At 46.4% G+C, this 22,359-nt stretch overlaps 3 protein-coding genes across 3 annotated transcripts; 1 reads left to right on the top strand and 2 right to left on the bottom strand.

Moving 5' to 3' along the window:
- Positions 1–2,165: 2,165 nt before the first annotated feature.
- eef1g (eukaryotic translation elongation factor 1 gamma) lies at positions 2,166–10,387 on the bottom strand. Its single transcript, XM_084469526.1, has 10 exons — positions 10,343–10,387; positions 9,249–9,407; positions 8,935–8,998; positions 8,200–8,342; positions 7,936–8,079; positions 7,684–7,813; positions 5,975–6,179; positions 4,420–4,592; positions 3,351–3,475; positions 2,166–2,525 (listed from the first exon to the last, which is right to left on the bottom strand). The coding sequence occupies exons 1-10, from the start codon at positions 10,352–10,354 to the stop codon at positions 2,367–2,369; spliced, it is 1,314 nt and encodes a 437-aa protein (XP_084325652.1). The 5' UTR covers positions 10,355–10,387; the 3' UTR covers positions 2,166–2,366.
- Positions 10,388–10,658: 271 nt separating this feature from the next.
- Positions 10,659–13,255, bottom strand: polr2g (RNA polymerase II subunit G). Its single transcript, XM_084469528.1, has 8 exons — positions 13,109–13,255; positions 12,753–12,862; positions 12,160–12,319; positions 11,821–11,871; positions 11,664–11,729; positions 11,467–11,538; positions 11,249–11,282; positions 10,659–11,002 (listed from the first exon to the last, which is right to left on the bottom strand). Exons 1-8 carry the CDS (start codon positions 13,118–13,120, stop codon positions 10,989–10,991), a joined length of 519 nt encoding a protein of 172 aa, XP_084325654.1. The 5' UTR covers positions 13,121–13,255; the 3' UTR covers positions 10,659–10,988.
- A 67-nt stretch (positions 13,256–13,322) lies between these two features.
- Positions 13,323–20,588, top strand: LOC311345155 (uncharacterized protein). Its single transcript, XM_084469527.1, has 5 exons — positions 13,323–13,481; positions 13,571–13,720; positions 14,137–14,236; positions 14,427–14,557; positions 20,286–20,588. The coding sequence occupies exons 1-5, from the start codon at positions 13,428–13,430 to the stop codon at positions 20,562–20,564; spliced, it is 714 nt and encodes a 237-aa protein (XP_084325653.1). The 5' UTR covers positions 13,323–13,427; the 3' UTR covers positions 20,565–20,588.
- The last annotated feature ends 1,771 nt before the right edge of the window (positions 20,589–22,359 follow it).

Below are 22,359 nucleotides of genomic sequence, written 5' to 3' on the forward strand. Positions count from 1 at the left end.
CTCCACAGTGAATCATTTGCAGTCGGAACCTGTAGGAAAGTATGAGGCGTTGAGTTTGCACTCGGATGAAAACGTTTCTCTGACTGAGTCTTTCCAAGTTAGGTTTTTGTTTGTAGAGAAGCGACTTTTAAACTTTTAAACTGATTTCTAAAACAAACATAAAAAAGCATATTCAAGCTATCATGATTTATTTCGCTCTTATTAAACAACTATCGAGATGGCCCCCCAGACATTAAAGTTATAATAAAATAAATAACAAATAACAAACACTTTAACGAAGACATGAGGTCTTGAGGTCACAATGCGTTAAAACCAACTACCACTACCCACGCTGTCAGTGCCACGTTAAGGCACACACATCGACCAACTTCCAAGTTTCACTTCTCTGAATCGACACCACAAGTTTCTCGGTATCGGAGCCAGAGCGACAATCGGAGGGCCCCTGTTTCATTGGCTCCTGTCAGACAGCTGGGGCCCGGCTGCGGGGCCTTCCGTCCACCGCGGCAAAGGAAATAATAACACTGGGGAGACGGGCCAGAGGGGAATGTGGCGGAAGAGTAATGGGTGCCGGGGACTAAGTGAGTAGGGGCCCGCCCACTGTGAGGAGGGGCCCGCCCACTGTGAGGGGCGCTGGCCGCTCAGGGCCCTGAAGCGTAGAAGACCCATCATTGGATGAACGGTAAAAAGTGGGGGAGAAACACACAAAGTCAATGAATAGAATTTGCAAAATAGGTGAAATACATTATTATTCCTGCTGATTGTGAAGAGTTTCAAAAACTCATCATTTAAGCATCATGTAAACGTCCTTATCACGGTTAGAAGTATGCTGTTGTTTAAGGCAATAGTGCCAACGAAGGCACTATTGCCTTCGTTGGGAAACAATGAAACCCCGCATTATTGACACAGCGTTGACTGATCATAGGACAGGGCGTGGCCTGGTCTGAATGGCCCAGGCCACGCCCGCCCGCCAGGTGTGTACAACACATTCATGTGGCGTTGGCTAAGAAAACATTTTTTTTTTTTTATCAGATTAAGAACCACCGGGCGTGGACACGGCAGTCATTCAAGTATAAATGTGTCATATCAATGAGAAGATCACAAGCCAGTGAATAATGCCACCCTTCAAATCCTCCAAAAGCACAAAGGAAGGAAACCATGCAGGAAAGAAAGTGCTCGTTTCCCCTGTGAGCGTTTGTGAGCGTTCGTACTGTTAGATCACCACGGGGGAGACGCCCTCTTATAGAAGCTGCTCTGAGATACGGCCTGCTTTACTTGTTTAGCTTTCACAGCCGGAGCAAAAGGCTTTTTAGGGTGCAGGCGTGGCTGAACCACTGATCTGTAGACGGCGTTGTCCTGTTGGGTCTTGCTTATAAGTCAATGCAACACAATGGCAGCCGTATCCTTCCATGAGTCACTCCAACACGGAGCTGTGGGCAGATTGGCTGAACACTAACCTTTCCCATACAACGTTTGGGCCACAAAATGACTTGTTTTGTTCACTTCTGCATTGTGAACAATGTAGATGTTATTGTGAATAGTTTGATATGCACTCTGAAAAAATACATTTGAAGACAAAACAGGTTCTATTTGTGATGTAGGAGACTTGAAAACCTCCAGTGTGACTCCCGCAGCGATGAATAGGAAAATGTGGCCAGTTGCTAAACAAAATGTTTTGCAGATAAACTTGAGTTTTACCAAGGTTCCTGAAGGGCTTGAGAACAGGGCTGGGCGTGGTATCTGCTGTGGAACTAGGGAGAAACCCAAACAAGGCCCCCGCACCCAAAATAATTATCTGCGACATGAATAAGTCTGACCTTGAGGACCTCAAATGTGGAGTTTGCGCACCTTCTACAGGCGGAAAATGGTATTGCAGAAGCATATTTTCTGTCCGTTGTCAATGACGTCATTTGTACAGTCCAGTGTACGCATTCACAAAAGGTTTTATCGAGAAATACGCTATAGCAAAAATTGTTTTATGACCAACTGATAAACATCGTCCTGCAAATCCTGTGATCTACTGATAATCGTTTAGAACCTGTCCAGAGTAGAACTTCTAACCCAATCAAGCTCTTTAAATGGAGGGTTTGAAACTCAGAAACACAGATCAAAAGAACCCTTTTAATAAGTCAAATTGAAAACAAAATAGACAAATTAAATTCCAGGAATGAAATTGGGGTAAAATGCTTTATTCACTCAAAGCCACTGAGCAGGGGGCGGGGGGGCATTGCGAATCGATCTTAATCGTCGTTACTTAAAGCTGCCGCTCCAATTTCTTTTTTCCATCCTGTTTAATAAGTACAAAGTGACTGAAGTCCGTATTTCCTTGGGGTCGCCCGGTGCAGTGGAGTCAGCTGGCCCTCCACCTCTCACTTGAAGACCTTTCCCTCGTTGAAGGGCTTGCCCACGTGCTTGAACTCGCCCTCCCAGGCTAGGTACTCCTTCACCATGGTCTTGCACTCGGCGCTGGTGTGGTCCAGCTTGCGCCAGCTGTACGACTCGTAGTCAATCTGCCAGTCCTCCGAGAGCTGAGGGCGAGACGGTAACGCGAGTCAGACAACAATAAGAAACACGCCCGTCGTCAGACTGCGCTGGTTAGTGCTCTCTGCATGCGCCTCGTTTAGATAAACGCATCCCTAATTCCATTTCTTAGTCGGTACATTAATCAACGGGTTGAATGAGACGTGGTTTTTAGTCAGTGAAAACAGTCGTTAGGAACATCCCTAATTGTGACCCGATAATAAATAAAAAAGGGACTGGCCTAAATAACGCAGCTTTAAGCCTAACGTCCATTACAGTCAACAGGCTTATGTTTGAAATGACCAGCAGAGATCCCTGTCGATGAAGGGATCTCTGCTGGTCCTAGATGTGCCCATAGCATGAAACAGCCCGTTTCTCATTAGACTGAGAAGGCTGGGATGAATACGGCTCAATCTCTCTGCCCCTGCCAGATATGAGACTGGAGCCATGAAGAGACACCGCCGTGCCCAATGACAGGGGAACTCCTCCAGAGACCAAATATACAATGTGGATATCATATTGGATACAACATGACACAAGCCTCCCTGTGTCTTTACTGAATAAAAAAGGACTATAAGGAGCTTATTATAATACCCATTCACAAATTAGGACACTGTTGGACTGATTATCATCATGCCATAAGGACGATCACGTCGTCCCATTATATCCATTGACGAGCGCTGAACTAAAAATTATTGAAAGGCAGAGAGATTGTTTGATTGCTGCCGGTGCCCACAGCTGATGGGACGTGTTTGACGAGTGGTACACAAAACGTGGGGGTGAAGTGCGCTCGACGGGCCCTAGTTCTACGCCGCCTGAAGGGGACCACTCACAGGGAACACGAGCTCCTGGCCTCTGAACACCCAGATGCCTGAGATGCAGCTGTCGTTGTTGGTGCCGAACAGGATGACGCTGGCGAAGGCGTTCTTCCTGAGCCGGTCCAGACGCTGGAACATTCCTGAGAGGGACGAGACACTGGGTTGAGTGCTGACCAGTAGAGAGTCTTCAGGTCTATGGTAGAGCCCAGCAATAATTCACCCTCATTGACTTGGGATAGCATGGCAATCACATTAACATGTCTTAAAATGATGATAGATGGTTTGCTCAAAAAAGGATACATAGTAAATTTGAGTTCTTCCTTATGGCCATTACGTGACTTTTTTTTTGATTTGACCGCCCACTATGGTAACCAGGTTAGGGAGGTGAATGATGACCGGCTCCAGAGAACCAACGTACTTTTAGAAGACGGGTCATGGAGTGCGGCCCGGCTGGGACCGCACTGAGGATCCACTGATTTAATATCATTTTATTCATTTGATTTATTAAATGCATTTTATTTCCAACACAATGCATCACAAAAATAAAATGCATTGGTCGGCATACGTCCCTCATCCCCCATGTAGTCCAACAAGTGCACATCGCCCAACCAACCAGCCCTCGTTTATCGAATAGAGATAGACTTCTAAAAGAAGCTTTAGGATGTGCCCATAGCATGAAACAGCCCGTTTCTCATTAGATTGAGAAGGCTGGGATGAATATGGCTCAATCTCTCTGCCCCTGCCAGATATGAGACTGGAGCCATGAACAGACCCCGCCGTGCCCAATGACAGGGGAACCCTAACAGATAAGATCAATTATACTTTGGATATCATATTAGTTCCAACAGGAAAGACTTGTGAAGAACTAGTTCTTCTTAATCTAATAATTATTTTCCCTTTCTCATAATTACTAAAAAGGGAATTCCTTAATCCTCTTGTATCATATTAGATACGCACATAACAAAAAAAAAATAGACACGACGTAAATTTTAAAGTCAAGCGTTTCCTGCCCCCCAGTCTGAGCCCCGCCCTCCCCAGTCTGAGGCCCCCCCCCCCCCCCCCAGAGGACCAGGCACCAGCTCACCTGAGATGAGGTTGCAGCTCATGAAGGTCTGGGTGAGCTCCTGGGGGTACTTGTACTCGCAGTACCAGATGGAGAAGCCCTCGGGGTCGAAGTGCTCCCAGAAGTGGGGTAGGGCGACGGTCAGCGTGTCCTCGTTGGAGTACTTCCTCTTGCACTCGTCCATCACAAACGAGCTGCAGCACAAAACCAGCAACGACATGTTGGAGATACCATGACAGCTTTTACATTTTGAGATTCATCAGATTTGAAACACCAGCTCAGGTCAGCTGACCTCGACAGTAATGTTAAAATCAAGGACATTGCACAATGCTTCTTTGATTGTAAACGCTGTTCCAGCCAGTAGCCGGAGCTAGTAGAATGACGACACAAGAGATCGGCCTTTTGGGAGGTTTACAATACGCATTCAACCCCCCCCATTGTGTACAGAAATATAGCTATGGCTGGCTGGAAACCCAAGCATCACTATAGTATATTAACTAAAACAAACAAGATATTTTTATATTAAACAATTAGATAACATGTGCCCATAGCATGAAACAGCCCGTTTCTCATTAGATTGAGAAGGCTGGGATGAATATGGCTCAATCTCTCTGCCCCTGCCAGATATGAGACTGGTGCCATGAACAGACACCGCCTTGCCCAATGACAGGGAGGTAACCCTCCGCTCATTCTGTTAGATTTGGCAAAATAGTGACGAAGTTCACCCTCGTCCTCTAGCGGCAGTAGAGCGGGTTGACCTTTAACCGGAAGGTTGCCGATCCGATGCCCCTCCTAGCCGAGCGTTGCGGTGTCCCTGAGCAAGGCACCTAACCCTGCGCCAGACGAGCTGTGTGTGGCTGACACCCATTGCTGTGTGAATGAGTGTATGAATGCTTCATTCACTTTGGGTCAAAGCATCAGCTAAAATGCCCTAAAAACTAAATATCTCCAAAGGAAACTCAAACGTTAAATATATATATTCAAGGCAGAAACTAAATATTGCATTTATGCTTCTATCCAGATTTGACTGCCCCAGTAGCAGCCACATTGATCTGTTGACTTGCACAACAATATAACAACTGTCATGGAAGGTGTGGCGATCTACTCCTAACTTTGAGTCGGTTATTCCAGCAAAACCTGGAAGAGGCCTAGTGACCGAGATTAAAGATCTGAGGTTAAAGCATTATGACAGCCACCGTTTATGGTTAATTCCAGGAATCTATTTTCCTAAGTGCAGTTTCTCTTTTCTACTTGAATAACCGGGAAAACCAAACGGTTTCCACAAAGCCTTGATTAAAGCAAATATTGACAAGAATAGAGTGCATCTCGTGACTCCTGTAGCTGATTTTGTGTTTGCATTGCTAGTTAACAGCAGGTTGATGAGAAGGACACAGCGCCTTGATCTGCTGCGAGCTCTTTGACGGCGATGATGGGAGAGTTCTCATGTGAATGCATTGCCGTTGGCGCTCCATTTGAACATTCTGTCCAATAGGAGAGCCTAGACAAGGTGTGGTCTGTACACCGACCATGTCGTCCAATAGGAGAATGGGCGGGGGGGGGGGGGGGGGGGCAGTACCTTTTGGGGAGGTGGGCGAAGGGGTCCTTGCTCTTGGGCTCTGCGGCGAGCGCGGCCTCACACTCGTCCATCTCCTCGTCGGCGGCGGGGGCCGCCTTCTTCTCCTCCTTCTTCTTCTCCTTGGGCTTGGCGGGCTCCTTCGCCGGCTTCTCCTTCTTGGTCGGAGCAGTCTCCTTCTTGGGCTGCATCTCCGCAAACTTCTTGGCTGCGGGACGGGAACACATGTTGTGGGTTAGAGGGGCTTGGTTCGCTGGGCTCGGGGCTGAAGGGGATTCTAGAAGGAGCGTTGTGAAATCCACCACCGCGTGGGGGGGCCTGACGCCAGCTTTCCAAACGGCCAATGTGGTTTCCATCACAGCACAATAGAAAAGGCTAACAGTTTCTGTGCAGCCCTTGTTTACCACGTCCAAGTGTTTAGGGAGTGCCTTTAGGGACGTTACCATGTGGGAGACCTCTCAGCTCCAAGTCAAAGACTATATCTGGGATGGTCAATACAGCATTATTTAAGGATGAGGATCGACGATATTATCCGATTGTTTTTCATGTAAATTTGCTTTTTTTAAGCTACTGTTCAAACCAGTTTTCTTAGGGACTTATTAATTAAAAGAATATACAAAGGGAAACGCCTAATAGACTAGATTCGAGAACATTCAGGGAAAGCCTCTTAAAGCATACATCTTATTCATTAGGTATACAATTTAAAATTTTAGTGGTTTGTTACATTAAACAACACTTTACATGTGCTTAATATCAAGGGTTTGTCATCATTAAATGATATTCATTCTTGAGGAAATGAAATTTAAGGAGATTTAAAGTGCAATTACATAGTTAAGTTAGCTTGTCTCTACAGTGGCAACCAGATGTGGATGTCTGTTTATTTCTACAAGCCTGTGAGATCTCTTCTGTGTGCAGAAGCACCAGAAACCTTGTGATTGAGTTCTCATTTTAAAACGCGTGGTACAAGCCTGCGTGGAGCATTGTGGTGGTCACAGGTATGCATTGGAGTTGTTTTGGCAGGATGACTGTCGTGGTCAGCCTGCAAACTCAACCACTCCGTCTTCTCCTACTTTGCCCTGGCGCTCTACATAACCTAACATAACCAATACATAGGCAATATAGTCCACAAAACCAGAATATTTTTAGCAGTAGTGGATTTTGGACAAATGGATGGTTACAAGTGAAATCTGCAATCTGCAAACTCACCACTAGAGGCCACTTGATCCTGCACACTGCACTAGTCGTAAAATACAGAATGACGTATCCTAAAAAAAAAGCTTTTATGTGCCCATAGCATGAAACAGCCCGTTTCTCATTAGTTTGAGAAGGCTGGGATGAATATGGCTCAATCTCTCTTCCCCTGCCAGATATGAGACTGGAGCCATGAAGAGACGCCGCCGTGCCCAATGACAGGGAGACGGCTTTCCCCCTCCTTAACAAGATTGTCAGGTAGTATCGTATAGAGATCTCCTGAGATGACTTGAAGGTTTAGATGGAAATTAGCAAAACTTTTGTACATAAAGTACAAAAATATGAGACCAATAGCGGTCTAGGTAAATAAATGCAATGTCCTTTGGGTTAAAAAAAAAAGAAAGAAAGTGCTTAACATAATTGAGACCAAAATATTGTCTAACCATTTCAATTATGCCTTCTTTACACGAAAAACACAAGACAGGGTAGAGTAGTATAATACAAACATGCCTATATCTCACCATCGAACTGAGCCATCTTCTCACAGAGCTTGACCTCGCCCAGGACAGCCTTGAACTGGGGCTGGTTGACACAGGTGGTGAACCAGCGCGTCACGTTGGGGTATGGCTGGCGGAAAGCGGGCTCCAGCACCTGCAGGTCACATGGACAGAGCAGAGGATCAATGTCTCACGTTGAAGGGCTTCTACAGTTGAAGACTGACAGTAACAAGACGTTCATGTTTGTGCAGGCGTCTGGCTGCGTGCGGTCCTGACCTGCTTGTACAGCCAGAGCATGGCACAGGCCACACTGACGTCGGCCAGGCTGACCCTCTCGCCCACCAGGAAGGTACGCGTGTTGAGGTGTTGGTTCAACACCGACAGCACCTTCTTTGTCTCCTCCTTGGCCTGCTCTGTGGCCTGGAACAGCAGCATCACAACCGTAAACAAACACTGAAAATTCACTGCCTTTGCAATTACCCAAATAAACCTGTCCCTTTTCTTCCATAAGATAAACGTCAGAAACCTGAGGGCCCATACCTGCTTGTTGAAGTGCATGATTCCCAGAGTGGGGAAGACCCATGCGCTAGCCGGAGGGACGATCTCTGCGTCAGCAAAGCTCACCCACTGCAGCACTTGGGCCGCGGCTTGGGGGGTGGCTCCACGCAGCTCCTCATTGCTCACTGCACAGCAGGAGAAACACAAGCTTTAGAAACACGCGCAGCAGTCTGCCTTGTCCCACAAGGCTCCAACTACGCACACAGAATACAGCAGTGCAAGCAACACATCAAAGTCAAGTGGACAAGAAAAACAAAGTCATCCTCTGAAGTGGTGATTATCCCTAGCAGTATTTCATCTCATGTTAAAAAAACACGGTTAGCCTGGAATTACTACAGGAATCCAGTTGGACATGACAACATTTCTCGCAACAATACGACATCTAAAAAGGAAACTTCTACAGATCAGTTGTCAGGCAGGATGTGCCCATAGCATGAAACAGCCCGTTTCTCATTAGATTGAGAAGGCTGGGATGAATACGGCTCAATCTCTCTTCCCCTGCCAGATATGAGACTGGTGCCATGAATAGACACAGCCTTGCCCAATGACAGGGAGATAACCCTCAGCTCATGAAAGGCTTAATTTCACTAAACAAATACACACAATTCTTTTAGGATTGTCACAATCCTATACCGCAATGAGATCATGTTACCAGGTTAATATTAGCGCAGTTTAAAGTATACTATATAGAATAAAGGTCATGCAGTAAGGACTTACGGAAGTGAGCAATGGCGTTGCTCTCAAACAGACAGAAGCCGTCATCGCCCTGGTAGGCCGGGACCTGTGGGACGGGGAGGAGATGAGACCAAACCTGATAGCAGCCATGTAAATAAACCCTTCTGCCACCTGAACCCGAGTGGGGACCAGCTCAATAGCTTCATTATTACTGAACCACTACCCCAGATTGTTATCACTAATACGGATTGCAGTCGACCATCAGGGGTGGCCTCGTCATGGTCGGACATTTCCAGGGATCACAAGAGTAACAACTGGCGTCTTCACCCCTCAGACTGAATGTCCATCACACCCACCTTGCCCAGAGGGAAGTTGTTGAGGAAGGCGGGGGTACGGTTCGTCTGTCCGAAGGTGAAGGCAGGGGCGGTGTTGGCTACCTTCAGACGGGCCCCGCTGTACTGGGCTGCGATCTGCGCCTTGAAGGCACGCCAGTTGTCTGGGTACGTGAACAGAGTCTGTGGGGGAGAAGAAGACATGACAGTGTATTAAAGACTACGTTAGACTTTGAGACAATGGGTTTGTATTTGTACATCGTTTGAGACGGCTGTGTCAAAAAATCAGCTGGTCGCAAACCCAGCGATGGATCAAAGTTAAAGAGCCCACATCAGCCTGGCCTCGATGACAGGAGGTCACACTTGTCATCTCGGTTAAAATGGCAACGCTTACGTTGACAGGCCAACTTCAGTCACAACGGTCAAATATGGGCCCTATTTAGCCTGGGCGATCAACGCTATCATCGCACGAAATGTGAAAACCGAGCTCCAGTGTTCCTCAGCACAGACCGGGAGGTTAACGTGGCGGACACCGGAGGTAGAAGCACCATAGACCGGGAGGTTAACGTGGCAGACGCCCGGCTGGGAGCACCACGGACCGGGAGGTTAATGTGGCAGACACCCGGCTGGGAGCACCACTGACCGGGAGGTTAACGTGGCAGACGCCCGGCTGGCAGCACCACGGACCGGGAGGTTAACGTGGCAGACGCCCGGCTGGGAGCACCACTGACCGGGAGGTTAACGTGGCAGACGCCCGCGGGGGGGAGGCACCATAGACCGGGAGGATAACGTGGTGGACGCCCGGCTGTGAGCACCACAGGCGGTGCCGTAGGGGGGAGCATCACAGGTAGGACAGCAGGATGGACCATAGGCGGGACCACCGGATGGACCACCGGATGGACCACAGCGGGGACATGCGACGTCAGGGCTGGGTCCACCAACACGAACCGTGAATGACTTTCTTGCCAATACGCAACAATACAGGGCCAGAACACATCGACGAAGTCAGCTGCGAATAGAGCCGATGAATTAGAACACGGATGGGTGTGATGCCGGGCCGATTACACTCCGATGTTCAGGGAAATCCCCGACAACAGCCGCCTCTCCATTTTACTTACCCCTGCCGCCATCTTCAGAACGAGAGAAAGGAAGACCGCCGGCGCGCCCCGGTGACGTATTTACAGCCGGGCGCGTCGCTCAATATCCGCGTTCACCGGCTTTAGTTAATTGTTTTTTTTTTTACATTTTCTCGGTTTAATTGCAATGTGCTCTTTAGACTGAATACGAGATAGATAACTCGTAAAAAAAGATCAGTAAAATTGCACGAGTGTATGATGATTTATTGAAGACAAATATTGAATTACACCTTAATTTCCCCCCTCTGGTGATTAAAGTACCAATCCATCGTCTAATGTTGATGATGCCTACTGCACACATTGAATTGAAAACGAAATGAGTCATGAACATGAAGGAATCTTCACGCATTCAAATAACATAACATATTTTATTACTGACAATATATGTAAAAAAAAAAAAAAGGTAATGTAATATGCAGATCACATATGCATCGCTCAATGAACTGGGCATGACTTAGAACTGAACTATGTAACATTGAACAATTGTTAACCGTACAAAAAGAATGTTATTGATATATGAAGTATTTTAGTTTCCAGCAAAGGCAACTTTATTTTCTTCATCTTTTTCAATGGTTGTCAAAATATTTCCAGATAGAAATCCAGTCCTCCACACCCACAGGGAGAAGGCTTAGCTGACGAGACCTGGAAAAGAAAATAAAGACACCATGAACGACAATGTGTTGATTTGACCTCATTGAACAGTTATTGATCAAACCATAAATAAAATATATCATTCAAACAATTTCAAACAATTAATTGCGAGGTGAAACATTTATTATAAGAAATAATGAAAAACATAAAGTTAAGGATTTAATGCAATATTATTAACTCCAAATTAATATAATGCAAACACAAGGGAGCCACTTGAAACATTCAGGTTCCACTTACCCAGGTAATCGTCCATAAGAGATCCAATGGCAAACTGAAACAAATGGAGACATAAATACTTGAATATGATTCTACCAGATTCCAACTGTTTGACTTTGCAATTGAAAAACAAACATCTTGCCTTTATTCAGAAATTTAGATTTTATACTAATTAAATGCAAACATTATACATATTATGTTTAAATGCAGAGGTAGGACTAACTGATAGGTAGACTTACGATGTCATTCTTGTCCACTCTTGTCCCGACAATTTTAAGACGGATCTCATCATCTTGCTGAATTACAATGTCCTTAGCAGAGATAGAAAAGTAATTAACATATGCATTTGCGGCTTCAGCATATCCATTCACCATGTGTGTGTGTGTTAAGAGAACCGAATAGTGGATGGGGCAGCACACACAACAGAAGAACATACCTCATCAACCGTCTTATAACAAGGAGGATTTGAGTTGGGGTCGAACTCCATCTCGGAGGGAATGGACTATAAAATAAGAAACATCTGGTTATTAAATTGCACATTTCTTTCCAACATCTTTGTTAACCACAACAAAAGTAAAGTTTAGGCCACTCACATGACGAGAGATGAAGCAAGACATTGGGCCGATCTCTGTAAACAGGCCAACCTACAGAGGAAAATGGTGGAGAGTCAAAGTCAGAAGGTTAACAAGCAGGCAGACAGACCTAATCATAACACATACCACATATTCAACATTAACTTTTCAAGACGAGGCCTTGGCTAGTAGGAGTTGACTGCATGACGGAAAGCATACCTACCCACCCACACCATTTAAATACTTCTTATTAACCATTACTAAGCTTTAGGATAGGCCAAGTGAGACGTCATACAAAATGCATTCACGTTTATTCTGCAAAATTCCTAAACAGCAGATCTGCAAGCAGCATCGTCTCACCTTGTTGACCTGAGTGACCACAGCGTCCACCACCTCCCCCTTGAAGGGCCGGAACACGATGGCCTTGTACTTGACGGGATACAAGACGAAGCCTCTGCCGGGCTGGATCACCCCCGCCCCGATGTTGTCTATGGTGGTGACTGCGATGACAAACCCATACCTGGGAAGGACGCATTCAAAATGTATTAATGGACAAATAACTTCCCAGCACAAGCAATGAAAACATACTGAGAATGTTGCTGCTTTTCAGGTTGGTTTATAAACATGCACTAGCAGCGGATAGCGGTTATTTATTTCAAGAATTGATCAAAATGGTTGGTTGCGAAAATAAAAAGTAATCCGACAGACAACCTGTGATCTTTAAGCAGTAAAGTCACACAATGGTTCATATGATAGAACTGGATTAAAACCAAAAATAACAGTACTCTGAAATGACTTAGAGACTCAAGAATTTCATTGTCAGCGACTACTTCTGTAATTGTTGTGCATATGACAATAAACCATCTTAAACTTAAACGTTTGTGCAGTCTTCATCCCGAAGTTGATGACTATTTAGCTATAAATGATGATGAACGATGATCAAACAGACTCACTTGCCGGTGCAGGTGCCCTCCACCTCCGTGAACAGCTTCTGCTTCACGGTGTTCAGGAGGTTCGGTCCAAAGTACCGAGGATGGAGCAGGATCTCATGCTCCAGGGAGATCTACAGACACAAGGAACACCAGAACACAAAGGTTCATCCACCACAAGGATCTCATGCTCCAGGGAGATCTACAGACACAAGAACACAAAGGTTCATCCACCACAAGGATCTCATGCTCCAGGGAGATCTACAGACACAAGAACACAAGGAGCAAGAGGACACTACAGGACCATCCACCGGGGAAATGATTAAAAAGTTATCAGGTTTTGAATCGATACTTGTAAACACGTGCATTCCTCCACTCACATGGTAAAACATGTCTTTTAATGGACAATATTCGCCAAATGAATATTGTTTGTTGACAGCCCGAACTACAGTGAATCCGAAGTGAATGGCGGCTGGCGATATTTTGATTTCTCCACGATTCAGAACACTTCCGGGTTAGGAACCAGCTACAGCAGTTGAGTTTAGAAACCCGCCCTCTGGCGGCGAGGAGGACCAATGGGTGGGCTGTTCTATAAATAGCTGTACCAGGGAACCAATCGACAGCCGAGCCTGTACTCGCCCCCTGAAAAGTTAATTTGGCACCATTTGTTACGGAGTGTCATCTTACCTCGGTGATACTATGGGCGGCAGTGGTCTTCTGAAGTTACTCCGTCCTGCTGCTTCCTACATGTTGGTGAGTTTCGTCTGATCTCTCGTTGGACCAACACTGCAGAGTGGAGCGGCGGAGCGCTCTGTGTTGATCCACTGCCTGTCACCCACCAGGCCCTCCTCCGACCCGCGGGGGGGCGTGCTGCGGTCAGGGCGACCTTCTGCACCGCCGCCCCCCCGGGGAGCATCAGCCGGTACCCCGTCCCCCCCAAGAAGGACCTGCCTGAGGACATAGCGGCAGTAATGGAGGAGGTGGAGGCCAAGGTAACGAGGAGTAAAGCAGTCAGCCGGACCCCCACACACTACCATGTACAGAAACAGTTCATATGTTTTGGAGGCCTTCTTCAACATTCCCCATGTGTGTGTATACTTAAACATTCCCCATGTGTGTGTATATTTCAACATTCCCCATGTGTGTGTATACTTCAACATTCCCCATGTGTGTATATATGTCCGCCAGATGATTAAGTAATGTGACTTAATTCATGCAGTCTTTTTTTGAGTACTTATTTTTAACATGCTCATTACATTGCGTAGTAACAATCCAGCTCCCAGATTAATACAGAATGATTTATGTATATATAATCTATATATCTTAAACATATTGATTAAACAGCCATCCATAGCAGTGCAGAATAAACTGTATTTAGGTATAGGTGGTAAACAGTATTTGTCTGCAGGGGGGATTCCTGCCCAACGTCTTCAGAGCCCTCTCTCACCGACCGGCAGAGTTCCGGGCCTTCTTTGCCTACTACAACGAACTGATGAACAAGGAGACAGGTAGAGTCGTGTCTCGGCTGGTCTGTGTTAATGGTAACAATGCGGGCAGAGAAGTAGTTGTGCTTTTATTAGATTCTGCTTGTCCCGTTGATGTACACAAAGCAGCACACCCCACATCCCCGTGCTCCTCCGTAGTGGGGTTCTTCTCTCCAGTGGTGAGACGCTTTGTGTGGCTGTGTCCTCGTCTAAGGGCGTCTGACCAAGGCGGACCGGGAGCTGATCGTCGTGGCCACCAGTATGCACAACCAGTGTCTGTACTGTGTGGTGTCCCACAGCGCCCTGCACCGGATCTACTCCAAGAAACCCACTGTGGCCGACCAGGTACAGACTCACCCCCCCCGTCCTGTAAGAGGGACGATATACTTAAGGCCTATTTGGGCTGCGGTTAAAAGTTGGACTATTCATTATTTAATAATAATAATAATACATTTTATTTGGAAGCGCTTTTCAATCACTCAAAGACACTTTACAGATGAGGATGAAAAATAAGTAATTAAAATACATTTAAAAACACAGAAACACAAGAAAACGCAGAAAAGTAGATACATTGTAAATAGAACAGCACAATACAACAGTCAGACAGAACAAAAACAGAATTAGGAAAGTAGTGGTTAAGAATTATAGGCAGAATGGAACAGGTGTGTTTTGAGTAGTGATTTGAATAGTATGAGGTCATTGCAGTCACGGATGTGTTTGGGGAGGGAATTCCAGAGGGTAGGGGCAGCAACGGAGAAGGCTCTGTCTCCCCAGGTTCTGTGCTTGGTTTTAGGGACAGTGAGGAGGTTGGCATCAGAGGAGCGGAGGTGACGGGGAGGGGTGTAGTGGTGGAGCAGGTCAGTGAGGTAGGAGGGGGCCTGGTTGTGGAGGGCTTTGTAGGTGAGAAGGAGGAGTTTGAATTGAATACGCTGAGGGACGGGGAGCCAGTGGAGGTTCTGGAGGACAGGGGTGATATGATCGCGTGAACAGGTGTGAACGAGTGTGAGCCACTTAAGCCAGTTTAGATAATACATATTGTTCATGAAATATTATATAAATGAAGCGCTTTAGACTTGGTTGGTTCAGAGCTGTTCATGCTTATAACAATATTAAAGAGAGCCCAAGATAATTCTTTGAATGTTTGTATTATATTCACGTACAATATATGTTATAAGATTCTTATGGAAACTAATGAAAATAGTTTGGAAATAGCAGAGTATTCCCAAGGCATGGTGTAGGGCTGGGGGAATATTTATTCCCAAAGAGAGGGACTCAGTGGAGATTAATCAGTTTAGACCAATTAGTCTACTGAATGTTGAAGGGAAGGTCTTCTTCAGTGTTGTGGCACGGAGATTGACAAGTTATCTTGAAAAGAATAGACTAATTGATACCACGGTGCAAAGAGCTGAAATCCCTGGCTTCTCCGGGTGCTTAGAGCATACCAGTATGATTTGACAACAAATTCAGTTAGGGAAGCGTAAGAGGAGAGACCTGCATATTGTTGGATCTGGCTAATGCTTTCGGTCAGTACCACATAGTCTTTTATGGGAGGCCTTTGATTATTTCAGAATCCCAGGTAGCATTAAAAGCCTAGTTAAAGCATACTTTCTGGATATTGAACTTTGTTTTACTACGGCAGAGTAGTAAAACAGGGTGGCAACAGCCCGAGATAGGAATCATGGCGGGATGTACAATCTCCCCACTCGCTTTCAAAATGGCAATGGAGGTCATTATCAGGGCCTCTAAGTGGGTAGTGGGTGGGGAGAAGTTGCAGGGAGGGCCACGCCTCCCCCCTTAGGGCCTTCATGGAGGACATGACAAGCATGACGTCAACCGCTCCGTGCACCAGCAGGTTGCTGGATTAAGTTAAATAGCAATCTGCAATGGGCTAGAATGAAGGTGAAGCCAAGTAAGTGTCTAGGAGTCTCTCAATCGTTAAAGGGAAGGTAGTAGATAAGAAGTTTGCTATAAATGAAGAGGTGATGCCCACAGTTCTGGAGAGGCCAGTGAAGAGTCTGGGAAGGTGGTATGATGCAAGCCTCAGTGATAAGTCACAGGTTGAAGACTTGAGACAGGAAACTAGACACGGTATTGCAAAAATAGTCAAGTCAGGGCTGCCAGGTAAGCTTAAGTTGTGGTGTCTGCAGTTTGGTTTATTGCCTCGGCTAATGTGGCCATTGACAGTTCATGAAGTTCCTCTATCAAAGGTAGAAAGGATGGAAGAAATCAACTCTTTTGTCAGAAAATGGCTTGGAGTCCCACACTGCCTAAGCAGCGTAGCCTTGTATGGGAAGGGCATTGTAGAGTTGCCAATATCTAGTCTGACAGAAAAATGTAAGTGCACTAAGGATAGAATGGAAATGACTCTTACTCAGTCCAAGGACCCAGTGGTGAGGAGGGTTGCACCCACAGTTAACTCAGGGAGGAAATGGAAACCAAAACAAGTGATTCAGCAAGCTCAATCAGCGCTTAGGCATAGGGATATCATGGGCCATGTTCAGCATGGGCGGGGGGGCTTAGGGAGGGACATAGGTAAACCCTCGTGGGGTAAGGCTTCTGCAGGAGAAGAGAGGAAAATGGTAGTGGAAGAAATCCATAGACAGGAGGAGACTGTAAGATGTACTAAGGCCGCAGGCAAAACAAGGGCAGTGGGTGAATTGGGAGGGAGTGGAGAAGAAGATAAAATGGAGAGATCTATGGAGCATGGAGGCTAGCAGGATCAGATTCATGATAGGTGCTACGTATGATGTGCTCTCATCTCCCCAGAACTTAAATCCATGGTTTGGTGAGGATGAGACATGCACACTATGTTCTTGTGTGTGCAGCCTCCGCCATATCCTATCAGGGTGCAAGGTCAGTCTCAATGTTGATGATAAACGGAGAGAAGTTAATTCATCAGCCGCTAGTAAAGAGGGTAGGCAAATTAACTTTGTACGTCAGGGGGGGAAAGGCTAGACAACTTAGAGGCAGGCACAGAGCCAGGCAGCTAAGTAGTGGAGGAGCCTGGGAAATGAAGGCGGATCTTAATCAGCAGATGGCTATATCTCCACATATAGTTAACACTAGACTAAGACCGGATATGCTATTGCGGTCGGACTTGGAGAAGATCGTTTATTTCATTGAACTTACAGTTCCTTGGGAAGATAGAGTTGAAGAAGCCAATGAGCTTAAGAAAGCAAAATATGCTGAAATGGCTGGAGAGGCAGCACAGCGAGGCTGGAGTACGCGACTAAGGCCTATTGAAATCAGCGCACGGGGGTTCGTGGCTAGATCTGCTACTAGCTTGCTGACTGAACTGGGCATTTGTGGTGGCGGTTAGTAAAATGCCCTTGGCAGCAGAATGAGCAAGTGAATGGCTGTGGGTAAGGAGAAAACACACTTCCTGGGGTGCAAGCTAAGGTAAGCCAGCTGACTAATGTGCTTACGTGGTTGTTTGGTCAGGGTTAGGGTTAGGGTTAGGGCTAGGGGTATGATGCTGTAGAGCGAGTATTTTGATGCATTAAATGTGGCAATGTGGTGGCAGCATGGGGGGTGGGGAGGGACGCTAGTTTCATTGTTAAGCCCTCAGGAGGTGTCGTGAGCCTTAGGGCGCACTCACACTAGGCAAAGTTGACCTGTACCGTACTCAAGTACGATTGCCCTCCCCCCACTGTGCTGCTGGCCTGTGCTCACACTCTCTTGTACATATAGGTTGCATATCCGTGCGTGTGCGTGTGTCGGCTCATTAGCATCTGTACCGTGGCCTGAGCACACCTCTCCGAAGTGTACTGAGGCCACGGAATTTAACTGTACTTGAGTACGGACGGCGTGCTCACACTAGCCAAACGATCAAGACTTTAGGGGGCAAATGTACTCGGGCACGGTACAGATGGCCTAGTGCAGGGTTCCCCAATTAGTTTTGCCAGAGGGCCAAATTTGGTCAAGCATGCCACGCCAAGGGCCGATATATCGTTAAAAAAATTTAATTCGCCATTTTTATGTGCACATTTTGCTTTAATTATCATTACTATAATTATTAGTAGTAGTTGAAAATACCCTGTGTTAGGAGTCACACAATAATGCTCTCTTGAAACAAAATTTGTCAAAAACCTACCATTAATTTATTAAAATGCCGCTGGAACATCAGCAAACAAAAAGTCCAGCAAACAAACACGCACACAGTGCAGCAGCCCCAAACATAAAAACTTAAATAGCATCAGCACAGTGTGTCTTCAACAGGGCATTGGGCCTGGTGCCATCCATCCAGATCAGTGTGTGTTCACATCCACTCTCTTCCCCTCTCTATATGTCTCTCCCTCCCTCTCTAAGAGACACAGGAAGATTTTAGTTAGTTAGCTTTAAAATGTGATACCACAATATGTGACATTAGTTTTAAACTTTTAAAATATGTGTCGCAAATAACATCAGTCTGTAAACAACAACAAAAAAAAAAATTATTATTATTTTTTTTTACATGTGAATGCCACTGGGTCAGCGCGGGCCGGACATTTGGCTCCTGCGGGCCGGATCTGGCCTGCGGGCCGCTAATTGGGGTTCACTGGCCTAGTGTGAGTGCGCCCTTACTTAACGAAACATCAATGAATTTATTGATTGATTGATTGATTGATTGACTTTATTAATCCCCAAGAGGAAATTCATTTGCCACCAGCCACCACACACACACAACAACATACATCAAAAGGACAGTACTGAGATGAAGACAGGGCATAGTACAACACACACTACAACAGCAAATAAAATAGGTTTGCACCATACATAGGCACTGGAAGAACACAACAATCACAGCAATATCACCAGCATGAATTACAACAACCAACATCATAAGTCATAAAAAATAAACAAGGGCATAAGTCACAACAACAGCTTAAGTCACAACATATCAACAGCTCTTATTAAAAAGCCGAAAGAGGGTGAATATCAAATCTGGATCTGTTCTCTTCTCCAAATGAAAAAAAAACCAGCTATAACTAAAAGTAGGATCAAATTCTGTGGGAAACTCTGTAATGGGTACGGTTTCGTTATGAGTTACAACAACGTTCAACATGCTCATACAGTTAATTTAGGTATGTTTATCACGCATAATACCACAGATAATAGTGCTGTGCTACCCCACACAACAACATCTACGGCGGTCTGGGTCGTCGACTCACCTAATGCTACGTTAGGACATTAACCACATGTTATCATACGAATTAAATAACATAACAGGACTAAACGTAGCGTGAATACAACTTTAATAGATTAACTTCCCTGAGTCATTGCCAATGATAGACTCTCGTCAGTAGTGATGCTGAAGACTAGCACTATTTAGAGAGAGTTAGAGAAAAACTCCCATGATTCCATGTTACTTAACGACGTCATCAAATTACGTATTTGGTTATTGTTTTGATTGTGCAACCCCTAGCGATATTACACCATCGTCAAGTTAATTAAATGGTGTACCTGCCTATGACTACAGCTGCTCCTTGTCACATGTGTATATATTCAGGTTATCAATATCAACAAACAGTGACAATATGTAGACCCGGGCAGGTTGACTGTTGTAACATGTATCAATGTCTCTCTCCAAGGTTGACAGTTGTAACATGTATCAATGTCTCTCCCAGGTGTCTGTTGTAACATGTATCAATGTCTTTCTCCCAGGTGGCTGTTTTAACATGTATCAATGTCTCTCCCAGGTTGACTGTTGTAACATGTATCAATGTCTCTCCCAGGTTGACTGTTGTAACATGTATCAATGTCTCTCTTCAGGTTGCTGTTGTTACATGTGTCAATGTCTCTCTTCAGGTTGCTGTTGTTACATGTGTCAATGTCTCTCTTCAGGTTGCTGTTGTAACATGTATCAATGTCTCTCTTCAGGTTGCTGTTGTAACATGTATCAATGTCTCATCAGGTTGCTGTTGTAACATGTATCAATGTCTCTCTTCAGGTTGCTGTTGTTACATGTATCAATGTCTCTCTTCAGGTTGCTGTTGTAACATGTATCAATGTCTCTCTTCAGGTTGCTGTTGTAACATGTATCAATGTCTCTCTTCAGGTTGCTGTTGTAACATGTATCAATGTCTCTCTTCAGGTTGCCGTGAACTACCAGAACGCTGAGCTGTCACCACGGGAGCTCGCCATGCTGGACTTCGCCCTGGCCGTGTGCCGCAGCGACACCATCACCGACCAGCACTTCCTGTCCCTGGAGGAAGTGGGCTTCGACCGCGAGGACGCCTGGGACATCGGGGCCATCGCCGCGTTCTTCGCCCTGTCCAACCGGATGGCCCACGTCACCGACATGAGGCCCAACACAGAGTTCTACACCCTGGGGCGCGTGGCACGGCCGAAGGGGGACGGGGGGAGACAGTGAGGGGGCGGCGGAGGGAGACAGGGAGGGGGGGACGGAGGGAGACAGGGAGGGGGGAGGGAGGGAGACAGGGAGGGGGCGGCGGAGGGAGACAGAGAGGGGGGGACGGAGGGAGACAGGGAGGGGGGAGGGAGGGAGACAGGGAGGGGGCGGCGGAGGGAGACAGAGAGGGGGGGACGGAGGGAGACAGGGAGGGGGGAGGGAGGGAGACAGGGAGGGGGCGGCGGAGGGAGACAGAGAGGGGGGGACGGAGGGAGACAGGGAGGGGGGAGGGAGGGAGACAGGGAGGGGGGGACGCAGGGAGACAGGGAGGGGGGAGGGAGGGAGGGGGGGACGGGGGGAGACAGGGAGGGGGGGACGGGGGGAGACAGTGAGGGGGGGAGCGTGGTGTTGTTCTGGCGGAGGTGACCCCAGAGGGGTTCATGGGCTACTGTTTCTGAATCTTTATCTTTAACTGCTGACTGTTCGGTGATTATGGATGGTAAAATTCTAGGTCATAATAATCTTTGCTATTTGCACGTCATGTGAATGATATTATGCACACGTAATCAACACGCATGGGGAGGTTCTGATTTTTGTCGTGATTTCCTGTTTGCTTTTTCCTCATCCAGCTCAAGGAAAAATGTGTATTTTATAAATTCAGTATTTCTTTCCTTCAATATTGTTTTACAAAGAATCTACAGAATTTGTTACCAAAATAAAAGTATGTTCTTAAAAAAGCGTAAATTAAATGTTTCCGCCATCTGTCACTAGGGCCCTCAGAGTCATGTCATGTGACCGCCACTAGGTGGTGTCCACACACCACCACCGTCCTAAAGGCCTCGGTAGGTCTCCAACTGATCCGTGAGACAGGCCTTTACAAGCCAATTAGTGGATAAACAGAGTTTTATAAGCACTGCTATGCTGATTGGAAGCATTAGGGTCTGTTCCTGGGTGGGTGGCATGATGAACGGTCATTAGAGCCTGTCTTAACCAGGCATTAGCACAAGGGGAATGAGCTGAAGGAAGAAGGCATGATGGCCCCTTTAGGGACGTTAATGCTGGCCCACGTGTGTATGGAATTGTCAAGTGTGAAAGTGTCTAGTCAAAAAGTGTCTAGTCAAGTCATTGAGGCGTCAAGGTGTCTTTTGCCTGTGTGTGTGTGTGTGCAAGCAAGATGGCCGACATGGCCATGATGGAGTGAACATCTCACAGCAGCACCCGTTGGCTGCATCTCAATTCTGGGGCCGCATCCTTTGAAGGACGCGGTCTATGGAGGTGTGGCCTTCGTAAACCGTGAAGGCCGAACCGAAGGCCGAACGAGCGTTGTTAAATGAGACGGTTTAGTCTACGGAGCATTTGCCGGGTTGGTTAAAAAGCCGTTAATGCCCTTTACCTTTACCGCTCCTGTTGCCTAGCAACCCTGACAGCTGCGATTCACACCGGACAGCGGAGGAGAAATATGGAGCCAGAAATCATCATTTGATTTTTTATGTTTTATCTTTTGATCTTTTTAAATTATTATTTTGCTTCCACCGACACCATCGCTGAAGAACTCCAACGCGCAATGAATCTTGGGATACGTTGGGCCAGCCGGTGGATCCTTCAAATCCGGGAAATGAAGACTGCATTTCTCGGCCGCATTTGAAGGAGCCTTCGAAATGGGACGGCCTTGACGCGCCGCTGTGACGCAATCGCTCTTCAAATGCAGCCTTCGAAGGATGCGGCCCCTGAATGGAGACACAGCCGTTGTAACTACCAGCGTTAATGGAGGGGGAGTATACATTGATATGGCTGGATTACGGCTACTGCTTTCTGC

This window comes from Micromesistius poutassou (assembly GCF_964030765.1).
Source record: "Micromesistius poutassou genome assembly, chromosome: 6".
NCBI lineage: Eukaryota > Metazoa > Chordata > Actinopteri > Gadiformes > Gadidae > Micromesistius > Micromesistius poutassou.

Coding starts and splice junctions, on each gene's coding strand:
- eef1g (XM_084469526.1), bottom strand. Junction 8,343..8,934: donor CAACGCCATTGCTCACTTCC/GTAAGTCCTTAC, acceptor CCTGCTGTGCAG/TGAGCAATGAGGAGCTGCGT. Junction 8,080..8,199: donor TCATGCACTTCAACAAGCAG/GTATGGGCCCTC, acceptor CTGCTGTTCCAG/GCCACAGAGCAGGCCAAGGA.
- polr2g (XM_084469528.1), bottom strand. Junction 12,320..12,752: donor GAGGGCACCTGCACCGGCAA/GTGAGTCTGTTT, acceptor CGTCCTTCCCAG/GTATGGGTTTGTCATCGCAG. Junction 11,539..11,663: donor GTTATAAGACGGTTGATGAG/GTATGTTCTTCT, acceptor ATCTCTGCTAAG/GACATTGTAATTCAGCAAGA.
- LOC311345155 (XM_084469527.1), top strand. CDS start 13,428: ATGGGCGGCAGTGGTCTTCTGAAGTTACTCCGTCCTGCTGCTTCCTAC. Junction 14,237..14,426: donor ACTGATGAACAAGGAGACAG/GTAGAGTCGTGT, acceptor TCCTCGTCTAAG/GGCGTCTGACCAAGGCGGAC. Junction 14,558..20,285: donor AACCCACTGTGGCCGACCAG/GTACAGACTCAC, acceptor GTCTCTCTTCAG/GTTGCCGTGAACTACCAGAA.